General features: G+C 38.6%; 1 protein-coding gene across 1 annotated transcript; it reads right to left on the bottom strand.

Moving 5' to 3' along the window:
* Positions 1-1,738: 1,738 nt before the first annotated feature.
* Positions 1,739-2,260, bottom strand: LOC132272515 (uncharacterized mitochondrial protein AtMg00860-like). Its single transcript, XM_059773648.1, has 2 exons — positions 1,978-2,260; positions 1,739-1,863 (listed from the first exon to the last, which is right to left on the bottom strand). The coding sequence occupies exons 1-2, from the start codon at positions 2,258-2,260 to the stop codon at positions 1,739-1,741; spliced, it is 408 nt and encodes a 135-aa protein (XP_059629631.1).
* Positions 2,261-14,222: the final 11,962 nt, after the last annotated feature.

Here is a 14,222-nt window from a genome sequence, read left to right on the forward strand (position 1 = left end):
AATCCGGATACGCAGAACGAACATCCTATTCCCGTTCCCACGTAGCCTCCTCAACATCGTGATGTCACCACAAAACCTTCACGAGAGTCACCGTTTTACCCCTTAACACTTTGTCCCGAATGTCAAGAATTTGAATGGGCCCCTCCTCGTAAGAAACATCCTCATCAATGTCAACATCAACCTAACTCAATACGTGTGATGGATATGGTTCATACTTTCGTAGCATCGAAACATGAAATACATTATGGACCTTGTCCACCTGTGGCGGCAATGCTAATCTGTAAGTAACCTCGCATACTCAATCCAAAATCTCAAACAGCCTAATGAAACGAGGTGACAACTTGCCACTCTTTCCAAACCGTAGCAATCCTTTTCGTGGAGAAACCTTGAGAAACACGTGGTCTCCTACCTCAAAGGATAATAGGCATGTCCATCTATCTGCGTAACTTTTTCTGTCGACTCTGAGCAGTCAATACCCGCTGCTGAATCAACTTAATCTTTTCTGTAGTTTCCAACACAATATCTGGCCCTAAGGCGGCTGTCTCAGCCACCTTAATCCAATAAACAGGAGAATGACAAGGCCTACCATACAATGCCTCAAAAGGAGCCATCTTAATGCTTAACTGATAGCTATTATTATAAGCAAACTCAACAAAAGGTAAATGATCCTCCCAACTACCACCAAAATCAAGCACACAGGCCCGAAACATATCTTCCAAGATCTAGATAGTACGTTCCGACTGGCCTTCCGTCTACGGATGGAATACCGTACTGAAATGCAACGGTGAACCAAACGCTGCATGAAATCCTTCTTAGAACTTCGATGCGAACTTGGCATCCCTGTCCAAAACAATGGACAATGGAGCCCCATGCAATCTGACGATCTCTCTGACATACAATCTGCCAAGTGCCTCAGCAGAATCTGTCGCCTTAATAGGCAAAAAGTGAGCGGTCTTTGTCAATCTATCACTAATGACCCAACAGACTCATTACCCCTCTGTGACCTTGAAAGCCCTGTCACAAAATCCATAGTAATACACTCCCATTTCCACTGTGCTATTGGCAATGGCTGTAACAAACCAGCAGGTCTCTAATGCTCTGCCTTTACCTGCTGACAGGTAAGACATCTAGCAACAAACTGAGCTACATCTGCCTTCATTCCATTCCACCAATACCGGCGTCTCAAATTATGATACATTTTAGTACCACCTGGATGCACAGTAAAACGAGAAGTGTGAAACTCCCGTAGCACATCCTCCCGACAAACTGTAGGAACCACAAGCAAACCTTTGAACTGTAAACCACCATCTGTGTGTAAAGTCCAGTCCTTTACCATGTCCCCACCTGAAATCAACTGATGAATGGCAGCTAAATCTGAGTCCTGTCTCTGTACCTCAATCACTCGTGTAACAAGAGTAGGTTGAATCACAAGACTAAATAGAAAAGCTGTCTCACAACCAACACTGTCATCACAACACTGTAATCCCATCTCTGCCAGATCCTCCAACATCTTCCATTTTCAAATGGCTAACCCAGCCAAAACTCCATGAGATTTCCGGCTTAAGGCATCTGCTACCACATTCTCCTTACCCGGATGATACTGCAAATTAAAATCATAATCTTCTAAATACTCAACCCATCGCCTCTGTCTGTTATTTAAGTCCTTCTGAGAGAAAAGGTACTTAAGACTCTTGTGATCCGAGAAAACCTCGAATCTTTCACCGTACAAATAATGCCTCTAGCTTTTCAAAGCAAAGACAACTGCTGCCAACTCCAAGTCATGAGTGGGATTGTTAAGCTCGTGAATCTTCAACTGTCTAGATCCATAAGCCACTACCTTACCACCCTGCATCAACACATAACCTAAACCATCCCGAGAAACATCACAAAAGACAATATAACCCAAGCCATGCTCAGCTATCACCAATATTGGAGCTGTAGTCAATCTAGTCTTCAACTCCTAAAAAGACTACTCACAAGCTTCAGTCCAATCAAATCTGATCCCCTTTCGGGTTATCCGAGTTATAGGAGTGGCTAAGCGGGAAAAGTCCCTCACAAACCTGCGGTAATAACCCGCTAAGCCAAGAAAACTCCAAATCTCATACACATTCTTGGGACGTTCCCAATCTAGAACTGCTTCTATCTTTGAAGGATCAACTAACACCCCATTACCCGAAACAACATGTCCGAAAAACTTCACCTCTTGCAGCCAAAATTCACACTTAGAATACTTGGCATACAAATGGTGCTCTTTCAGCATCTGTAACACTATCCTCAGATAGATCTCGTGATCCTCTTGAGATCATCAATACACTAAAATGTCATCCACAAACACTACCACAAACTGGTCGAGATATCTGTGAAAGACACGGTGCATCGTATCCATGAATGTTGTTGGCGCATTAGTCAACCCAAAAGGCATCACAATGAACTCATAATGACCATACCGCGTACGAAAAGCTATCTTCAGAATATCGTCATCCCGAACTTGTAACTCGTAGTAACCAGATCTCAGATCAATCTTAGCAAAGCAAATAGCTCCCCTCAACTGATCAAATAAATCATCAATCCGCGGTGAAGGATATTTGTTCTTGATAGTTGCATGATTTAATTTTTGATAATCGATGTACAACCTTATAGAACCATCCTTTTTCTTTGCAAACAACATTGGCGCACCCCATGGTGAAACACTAGGCCTAAATAAAACCCTTCAGCCTCAAATCATCAAACTGCTTCTTTAATTCCTCCAGCTCTGCTGGTGCCATACGATACAGAGTGATAGAAATCGATGCAGTACCAGGCATCAAATCAATTACAAACTCAATCTTTCTTCTAGGAGGTAAATCCTATAAGTCATCCGGAAACACATCCAAGAAGTTATAAACAATTGACAGATAAACTGTCCCAATATCACCATCTTCTTCAGCTAAAATGTTAGCTAAGAAGAAATCACAACGATCCCGACCACGAACACCCTAACAAGCTGAAACCAGGGAATCACCCCGATCTCCCATAAACATAAACCAATCTCCCTCCAACTCTCCAGATACTAATGAGGAAAAATGGACACAAAATCGCGTGATAAAATGCATCTACTACCAACTAACTCCAATCCGTGAATCCAAAGCCTGACAAGTCTGTGCCCTCAAGCAATAATGGATTCAAATCCCACAAAACCCGAGCTAGCTCAAATCATAATTGTTGAAATATGCATTTATCGCAACAAGACCAACCTCAAAGTAAAATAGTTTTTATTGATATCCAGCACTTAAACAGAATTCCAAATCAACTGAATGAAAAACATTATCACCTCAACTCCATCACCATCGTAATCCCTATCCATATTCCAACCCAGGAATTTCTTAATTATGACATTCTATAAAATTAGGAAATCTAGAACACAACCACTACCACGAATGCCAATGTGGCAATCCACCAATCCAGCATTATACCAATGAAAAACTGCGAATCCTTAACCATCATAGTCCTTAAATAATACGTCTTACTATGATCTACCAATCAAACTAGTGACTAGTGTTTGTCAACACATACTCATAAGAACGGTAGCCTCGTTAGCGTCTAGAGCTCACCCACACAAACTCATCAACATGGTAGCATAGTCGGCAACTAGCGCCCACCCACAACGTCCTCATACGTAATGTGACATCGCCAGTGCCTGATACAATCCGACATCATATCCTTTTCCTGAGACAAATATGATGTCTCCTAAAACCGCAAGTGTCTCCCATGACACACAAACCGTCATCCTTGTTAGTGTCTTGATATTGCGTTTTGAGCTGGGTATGGTCCACAATGTTTAATCGGTCCATTTGGCCATCCCATACCCAAACAATAATTACATTTTTCACTGACCCACTTAATTAAATCACAAGTCACTAAGACTCAATTCTAACATCAATTGCTATCAAAACTTTTCTAACATCAGGATCCAACTCTGGACTCCTTACCACTAATCACAACAGAACGTTCCACCGTTACATGCATGAAACACCCATATGTGCTAAATACTAATTAGCGCACATATAAACCATCGGTAGAACCTCACAATACCAACCAAGTCATGTCCAATGAGGACATCTGACAACGATGCAAAATGCACTAAGCAAAATGCCATGATACCCACACATGCTATGCTAATACACTATCCACAAAGGACAATGCTACTGGCGTCAGTCCTACCACTCACTTCCCAAACCAACTAATGCACTAGTCATGAAACCATGTATGCATATGATGCATAACATAACAAAACTGGGAAATCCATATATACCAATCAAAATACAACTCGTAACACATAATGAGATGCAAGTAAAAAAAATAATGACACTATCTACAGTCCCAAAACTGACTCATATGAATAAAAGCCTATACTTTATTATAATCAAATAAACACGTAATCATGTATACACATACGCCTACTTGCAAGGCAAATAATAGATAACCATGTAAGCATAAAAAATAATGCAAACCCTTACACACACAGCTGTAGACAGACCTCTACCTGTCGTCCCTAGGTTAGAGGAACCATACTCTGATACCACTTCTGTCATGCCCCTAGACTATAGTTCGGATTGTGAACACAACACATAAACAATCACAGTCTCAAAATCAAGAATATCCCTGTAACCTATCTCAACCACACATCCACCTATCTATTTCCCTTTACAAAATAAGACTGAAAATAAATAGATAAGATGCATATATTACAACTTTAAAGTTTTAAAGTCTGAAAGAACATTTATTACATGTCAGGAAAATTCTAAAGAAATATAATGAAAAACATAGTCTATTATGCGGAATGAAAACATGACAACACCAGCCTTGACTCTGTCTACAGCTGAGGAGGAACACCCTCCACACCATCCATGCCATGACCTGAAAAGATGTGTATAAAATAGGAATGAGTAACCACAGCTCAGCGGGAATTACTTAAAACGCACTCCTTAATACCTCCATGAATCCAAACAAAGAACAGACAAAGGATAATAGGATCATACAAGCTTGGGAAAACAGAATATAATATGAGATAATAAAATGAAGTGTTATGCAATGCCAATGCCAATGCTAATGCCACTGACACTTCTCACTTCCCAAAAATCCCATTTCCATCGCAAAAAGTTAATGTAATCTGCCCAGGGCTACTCCCTAGTACCACGAGAAGAGAGTTGGTCATCTATCCGTGATACAAGGCCACTCATTATGATCATTTTGGGGCTCTAGTGACACAACTACGCGTAGAGCCACTCCCTACGTCTCCTCTAGATTCCCATTAATTGCACAGACAAGGCAACTCCTTGTCCGATTTTAAAATCTTTGATTCAATTCCCTTTTCAAAACTCACGGATACAAGGCACCTCCCTGTTTTTCAGTTTTCAAAACCATTTAATGAAACATTTTCACTTTCCTGTTCATTCCAACATCATCCCATGCTCATGTGACATGCATGTACATTTGTATAACATGATATACTAATAATGGAATAAATATGGAAATCTCAACTCATATACAATATTATGGTATTGCATTTTAATCCACACACAAGCATGGTAAATTAACAGGCAAATTAATCCATGGTTGTATAACATAAGAAGCATGCTTTCTAAATCTTATTTGCCACATAACAACATAAATAGTTCTTAATAACATTTAGAGAATCAAGTACAAGACTTCCTATTTCAAGAAATATCATAACAACCAATATTCTAATTTTCAAGTAGCAGCCTATGTTTACAAGGTCATAACTCTTTCCAAAGTTGGAATCTAAGGCTGAAATTGGTATCATTGGAAATCTTGTTTCGAGCTAATCAATTTAGACTCAAAAATCGCTCAATTTGGATTTAAAATGAGGAAGTTATGGTTAGTTGAAATTCAGGTTGCTGTGTAGAAAATTCTGCAGATTAAGGCGTGAACCTGGCAGCCTATGTTTGAAGGGTCATAACTTTTTTCACAGTTAAAATCTAAGGCTGAAATTGGTATCATTGGAAAGCTTGTTTTGATATAATCAATTTAGACTCAAAAATCGCTCAATTTGGATTTAAAATGAGGAAGTTAGAGTCAGTTGAAATTCAGGTTGCTGTGCAGAAATTATGGTTGGTAGATTCGTTTTTTAGCAATGTTTTAGCACAAAACACATAGAATTGATTCCTTAAAGGTAAAGGGTGTGAGAGTTAAGTAATCCTACCTCAAAGTAGATGAAATCCCTTGCAAGAACACTATAAAGCAATCTAAAGTATGAATCAAAGCCACCCACAAGTGTAAAAATTGAAGAACACTTTTTGAATGCAACCACACTCTTTTCCCCTTCTTGGAAACCCAAATAGTGAGAAAATAATTGTAATCCATACACCAAAATGAAGCTTAAAATCTCAGGAACATTTTTCATTCACTAACCCTCCCCAAAATCTCAACACAAAGCCCTCAAAATGCAGCATGGAGGGAATGACTATAGAAGAACAAAAGGAATGAAAGTGATGCTTTGCAGATTGCTTCATTTATCATATCAGGAAAATAGCAACATAAAATTTAAGTATAAAACATAGCCTCATCACCCATATAGGTGTCATGCCCACAATCAAGTCAAAAGTAAAACCAAGTGAAATGACCAAAAGCTCCTCAAATAAACACAAAATCTCATCTATGCCATGTCTATAACAAAAGACTGATAAGCGCCGAATATTACATATTCAAGCGCCCTTTGTTGCATTAGTTATGTCCATTATTAGAGGATAATGTACAATTTATATTCAGTTGTGTATTTCTTTCTGATTTCAGGTATTTTTCCCAAGAATGATCAAAGAAGTAGTTTTGACAACTTTCTGTTGAAATATGTGCGCCGTGTCGGGGAGTCATCTTCAGGATCTAACCTCTTCAGTCGCCGTTTTTGTGAAGTTCGTGGCTTAATGTTCATAGTGGAAGTGTGTCTTCGCTCCAGCCTGAAGAAACTTACATAAAATTTAAGCTTGGAGGAAGTGCAGCTGCAAGGCCCCGCGGGCGCCTGTCGCGCTACCGCGGGCACCCTCCAATTCCCTCATCTTTCTGCCCCATTTCACGGGGCCTTGCTGAGCCCCTGCGACCCACCACGAGCGCCCTCCGCGCCATCGCGGGCGCCCGCTAAACACGCCAGTCCCCCGCAAGCCACCGTAGGCGCCCGCCAGCACCTCGCGGTCGCCCGCCGATCTGTAGAAGGGAGCTCAACTGCCCCTGAATTTCAGCATCTTGGTCCCCTTATCCTTCTTTTGTGTGGTCTAGCTTCATACAGAGGGGGGAGCTCGAGATTTTGAGTATGAGGAGTTGGTTTTAAGTGTATATAGAGAGTGGAAGCTCATTATTTTGAGATATCTCACATTTGGCTAAGTTCTAGAGAGAGAAAGAGTGAGTTTGGAGGGTCTTGGGTGTTCTTGAGCTTAAGGTGTGGAAATGGAGAGGCATTGTTCATCTTCTCCTTCATTATTTGTCTTCATGGGTAACTAACTCCCTATTGAAGGAGGTGATGAAACCCATTTTGTAAGCATTGCTATGTTTTGATTTATATTTGGGGTATAATGTATATATATAACCTTTCCATGAATTAGAGCACTTCATATGATGTAATGAATCTCATTATCTATAAATGATCATTTTGAGTCAAATATCTTGTCTTAGATTGTTTTTCTCTCATGATTATATTGCTACATTTTCATAGTGACAATGGAGATGAGTTCATAAAAGTGTCTTTATTGGCATTATATTTAGGAATTTTGATAATCTATTGCTTAGAACTTTCCTTTGATAGATTCTTCTTGATTTCTATTTTATGTGCTCCTATTATGAGATTAAAGGCTTGATGATTTATGGCTTAGTGATCATGTCTAAGGTTGCATCCTAGTTTAGGTGACCAAAATATGTAGTGCTTTGATAGGTTATTCTTGTATCTTGCTTTCATATATTTCTTGAAGATAATGTATCAATGCTATGTTGTTGCATTCCATGGTTATATATATATATATTTCCCCAAGTAAATCATGTCTTAGTATGCTTATGGATGGGTAGTGGATTCACTTCCCTAGTTCCCATTTTAATTGTCTTTGCCTCTTTACTTCTTAGCATTAATGTTTTATGCACTTTTCAATTCATAATCCTAGTGATAATCCAACAAATCATCTATAACCTCCTTTATCATTCTAAAAATGACCCTAGAAACCTTGGTTGCCATAAACTAGCAGTCCCAGTGGTTCGACTTACCCGACCAATAGCCCTATTTTACAATGATTTGTGCTATTGCAAAGGTTGATGTATAATTGACAACCGATCAAAGACTATGATACCCTCCACGAAATACTAATTGACAAATATGCTATTTGCATAATAAAGTCTACTTTGCCCTTTATAAAATTATCAAATACCATATATGCCATTTATAAAACAAAAAGTCCATAATTGCCCTTTATGAAATAAAAAATGACATTTAAATAAAATTAAACACATTTGCAAAAGAAATCGTAATTTTCGACAATAAAATGAAAATGCATGAATGTCAAAATGACCAGAAAATGGTAAAAATGCAAGTGCTCACAGGTGAATCCCACGAAAACGGCTTTTTAGTTCTGTATTGCTAAGGGACTAATAATATGTAAGTTTGGGGGTGTGATGAGCCCTGAATATTGCATATTTGAGCCCCTAAATATACGTATGATAAGGTCTAAAGTGATACTTTTATCCGTTGTTTGACTTATTTATGTTTAATGTGTGTTTATAGGTACTTTCCAAGAGAAATGGTTAAAATCGGGACTTTATGATGAAAAGACTGATATCGAAGCTTATAGAGGCATTGTCAGTCATCCAACAAGCTGAGAGCTTAAATAGTGAGGTTTGGAAGAATTTAGGAACCAAAGCTCAAGCCCAAGTCCTGAGGCTCGAGCCGTGCAAGAAAAAGAAGAAAAATCAACAAGGCATTAAAGCTCAAGCCTTATACCTTCAGAACTCGAGCTCTACTCAGGGTGCTCGAGCCTAACCTCAGGGTACTCAAGCGTTGCCCCTTAAGCTCGAGTACAAAGCGTCGAAATTTGAAGAGTTGATTTAATGCAAGAATCAAGCTCCCAGGGCCTCGTGCTAGACCTTAAAGATTAAGCACCAAAATTTAAAGCTCGTGCCTTGAGTACCCAAAGCTCAAGCTTGGTACCTAGAGCTCGAGCCCATGAAGCTAGGATCAAGTATTGCTAAAAGTGATGAATCGCAAAATATTCTAAGTGTTGAAGGAAAAGACATTTCGGAAAATAGTTGAAGAAATTTAGCTAAGTATGAAAGTGGAGATTGAGCACCATTCCTTAAAGCTCGAGCAATAATTCAGTAAAGCTCGAGCCTTGTTCCCAAAGTTTGAGCTCAAGCCCGAACCTCAAAGCTCGAGCTCTACTTCCTAAAGCTCGAGCCTTCCACCACAAATCAGATTTAAGTTACGGGATTATTCTTTTTAAAGTCGTATCTCATTCTAGATGGGCCAGAAGATCTAAAAGCCCACTAGATCTTTATTTTCTTCTATAAAAGAAGGCACATGCCTTGATAGAGGAAATTGCTTTTTCTCATGCTATTCAGAAGGTTGGTACTGTGGTGACGGCTTTTAGGGTTTCCATAACCTTAGAAGGTGAAGATCCTGAGAAGAAAAGTGCCGCCCGTGACGATGGAGACGACTACAACACAGATAATATTCAGCATCATCATGAGTAGCTAATTCCTCTATTAGTACATTGATGTAACCCAATATAGTACTATAGTTTGATTATTTTAGGTACTGATGTAACCCAATATAGTACTATAGTTTGATTATTTTAAATCTGGGATATTTTTAATATATATTATGTTTTTGATTACATGACTATGAGCAATTGAGACAACTCAATTGGATTTAATATTTTAAATAGTTTTTGAATTGTTATTACCTTGTCTTAGATATAACTGTTCGTTTTCTATTCTCAACCCATTCTTATTAGACGGTATCTGGCGAAGCCCTGCCGGACATAAGAACGAAGATCATGTAATGGTGTTCCATTGTTTTTTTTATAAAAGACTGTTTTCATAGTCTATGCTTAGGAAAGATGGATTGTTTACAAATTAGTTAAAGTAGTTAGAGTAGGTAGGTGGATAGTCCATGCTAATCGCAAATAGGTTATAGTTAACTGCAATTTATAAAACATCTTTCTTTAAAACCTGAATTGATCAAATGTTATTGAGTTCAATTTATTTGAAATATAATTTGACTAAATCCTCAGAGTTAAAATAATTAACCATAGTACGAAGGTTGTGGTGAAGTCAAAGCCCTAAGACCTCTCTCTCTGATTACTTTAATTTAATTTTAATTTATAATCGTGACAACCAATCAATCAATTCAACCAGTTATCTGTAAACCAATAAAGATTAGTTAAAAGTAGAACATAATAACTCATATCTTTGTGGGTTTGACACCCTCTCTATAGTGCTATCCTACAAAGACTCATATTATTGCAAGTGCTTATTTATAATTGACATAACACAACAATTGTCATTTGGGAGTGACGGGTTCCAGATAAAACGAGACGTGATGTCCAACGTACTGTGATCGTTCCTAGTGTTAGTATGATGTGAGCAATTTGTGCTCTTATCTGTTAGGTTTTGGCTAGCATGGGTGTTGCGGAGTAGCATATGCGTGGTTCTGGTGTTGATAGTGTATGACGATCCGTAAGTGGCGAGGCTACCTAGATTTGTGTTCTCCTTATGTGTAAGGAGTTCATTTCATCTCATGTGAGATCGGGTGTCCAAAGTTGGACGATTGGTGAGTAGCGTGTGACAGGCTATCGGGTGTATTCAGGTGTGAGTCGTCAGTCTCTTGTGAGAACGCGGTTTGTTATCTTTTTTGTTTATTCTAGTCCTGATAAGGACGTCATTGTCGTAAGTCCTGTTCTCCATTTAGAAGTTGTGTGTGTCCTTGGATGGACGAACCCATGTGTGGTTTGTTATGTTGTTAGAATTTATTGGTAAAGTTTTAGTTGAATGGGTCGACTCACTCCCATGGAGGGAGATAAAGTCTTTAGCTTTTGTAGTGCTTATTCTGATAGTGGTTTTGACCGGTGGTGAGTGAGGCACGAGTTGCCAAATAAGGATTGTATGTTTCCAGTGTTTGATCCAAGCGGTGATAGCTAGGGAATGTGTCATGAACGGCAGTGTGAGGACGATTAGGTGATGTGATGTGAGTCATGTACTTGGGTGTTTTGTAGACATTCGATTCGAGTAGTGTCTTAAGGACAAGTGTTGGTGTTGTTTGAGTGTTAAGCAGTTAGAGAGCGAATATGGGTCTCCATTGAGGAATAATGGGAATGATTGACTTTGGTTTTGAGGTTTTCGGCATAAGATGGTCATATTGTGTGTTTTGATGAGGTAAGAATTAAATCGAGTGATATTAGGGAGTTGTTTACATGGTATGGATGTTGTGAAGAGATCAGGATCTTATGTGCTAGTCGATGATTATGGTACCTGATGTCGTATTGCTTTTAGCTTGTTAGGGGTTGTGTAATTGAGGTATGACCAGATTTTAAAGCTAGTATGTGACTGTATAGTTGTTGAAGTTATGTAGAACGATGGATTGATTAGAGAGTGGATCTAGTGGTTGTTTTATGGACTGTGTGGGGTTTTATTTGGAGTTTAGACCTGAAGACAGGAACGACGTTTGTGTTGAGACCGGATCGATGATGAGAATGGCCTGGCCAACCATTTCTCTTGAATCAGTCCCTCTTTAACACGATATCGGGTCAAAGGTCATTGCATATTTTGATTGGTTGCAGACAATGAGAGCGTGGTACTATGCGTCGTGTCGATGTGACAGTGCGAACTCAGAGGATTTGTCTCGGGTGACGAGGAGTGTTAGGTAGGATCAAGTGTCCGATAAAGGGTTGTGGTACAACTATTGACTATTGAAGATCTTGTTTTAAGGATTTGTGACCTGGGTACAGGATAATTTTTTTTATATTATTCTAGTGACTCAGGATTATGTAGTCATTGGGAGATTCATTATTTATGTAACGACCCGAACCCGTGGGTCTGAATCGCTAGCCGAATCCTTACCTGAACCCGAGAGCATCCAAGGGTAAAACGGTCAACTAAGATGTGGTAATAAATAATATAACTCTAAATGTGTCTAAATAGGTCAACATAAGTCATAAGGGTTATTTAAACTTATGACACAAGGTCCTAGACATAAGAACGAGGATTTCACACAACTACCCCCTTAGTTTTCAAAGAATTTCAGCGTAGTCCACACTAAAAAGGTCATAACTCTCCCCACAATTGGATTTTTTGAGTGTAATTAATTTCATTGGAAATCTGATTTAAAATCCTTGAAGTTAGACTTGAATTTGACCCAATTTGGAGTTAAAATGAGTGAGATATGATCGTTTGAAGTCAGGGATTCAAAGCTGTCAAAATTTCATTTCAGCAGACCTATGAGTGCTATATTGGTTGGCCGAAATGACCCATCGGTCGATCGAAATGACACTACGGTTGACCGGTTGTGGCTCTGGAGCATCCGAGGCTACTGGTTTCAATTCTAAATGACACTAGTTGACCAAAATGGCTTACTAGTCGACCAAAATGGCCTAGAAACGCGTTTTTCTCACTGTTTTAATGCCTGAACAGCTTGGCATTACATGGTTTGCACTTGAAACTTTTGATATGATTTAATCCTTATCCCAAACAACCATAAACATGCTTATATTGATAAGATAACATTATATATCATAATGAGATTAAATTACATCATTTTACAAGAAGATAAATTCAATTACATTGAACATGGATACATGGACTTCAAATCATAAACTTCCTAACTACGTATAAGCATGTGAAGGCATCTCATCCACTCCGCCACTCCTAAAACCCTGAAAATGATTAAGATAAGAGGGGTGAGCACCACCGCTCAGTAGAGGATGCCGAAATGGCGTTTCCTCAAGTCAAATAAGCATGGCACATAAAACAAAAGAGCATAATAAGAATGAGTGAGCATCAACACATTTTCCCATCATTCTACACAATTACAATCTGAATAATGACTTTACTTTAGCAACAATTTAACAAGAAGTCCTCAATAACAACTAAGCAACACATAGATAACATTGATCTCAATTTAAATAACAACTTAAAAAGCAATAATCATAGATGAAACCCATAATCCAATTTAACCAATTCATGTAAGAATTCAACATGCTTTTAGAGGGAAACAAAATAATCACTTACAAGGACTTAGGACTACATAAGTTAGACAACCCCTACATTAAAGTGTGCAAGCCAAAGAAGCCCTTAAGCTTCCTAATTTTTTGAAGCCACTCTAAACCCTTACAAGATTGATATCAAATGGAAGCCCTCTCCAAGTGGATCAACTCTCTTTTTTTACCACTCATCTAAATCTCACTTAAGGTATCTCAAAAATAGATTTGAAGGTTGGAAGACATATGTATATGCATAGATATAAAAAGATGAGGAAAAGAGATGAAAGAGAGAGAAGATGCCGAGAATGAGTAGGAAGACAAGGCTTGGTCCTTGTCTTAAAATGAAATGTGGACCTAGTCTTGCCATATGTCAACATTTGGGTGAAATATCCTTTATGCCAAGTTACCATATTGTCCTCATTCATCCATCACAATGCCAACCTTGTTTCACAAAATATCTACTCTAATGTAAAGATACACTTATATGTATGTGCATGTGAAATGACTATAATGTCCCTCACTTAAAACGAGAAAATTGGGTGAAGTTCCCGAACCCAAAAATCGTCTTGACTTCCGAAAATTCTAAAAATAGTTCTGTCGCCTCTAAATGACAAAAAATAAATAAAAATTACATTTCTAAAATTCTCGGCTTAAGAAAATAATTAAAATAAATTAGAAAAATCAAATAAATTCCAGAAAATAGGAAAAATTGGTAACATTACAATTTAGTCATCTTGAGGTGGTTTTGTATGATGATTGTCGTATAGTGCGGTTAGTAGTTGCTGGTGCGGTTATGCGATGGTGTAACTATGTCTTAGATAGCGAGTGCTTGGTTTGATAGAGATATGTAGATTTGAGTTTGAAGTTGATTGTGAGATGGGACGGGATTCCGTGTCTGGGGCTTTGTAGCCCTTCAAAAGATGAGTTGTGATCGGATGTTGTCATGTTGGCGTAGGGCGTACCAGCTGGTCTGGTGTTGTGATGTTGTGAGTGATG

The sequence above is a fragment of the Cornus florida genome, unplaced genomic scaffold (genome assembly GCF_030987335.1).
Source record: "Cornus florida cultivar Cherokee Brave unplaced genomic scaffold, ASM3098733v1 CherokeeBrave_3.0.0_Hap2_Chr09, whole genome shotgun sequence".
NCBI classification, from domain to species: Eukaryota; Viridiplantae; Streptophyta; class Magnoliopsida; order Cornales; family Cornaceae; genus Cornus; species Cornus florida.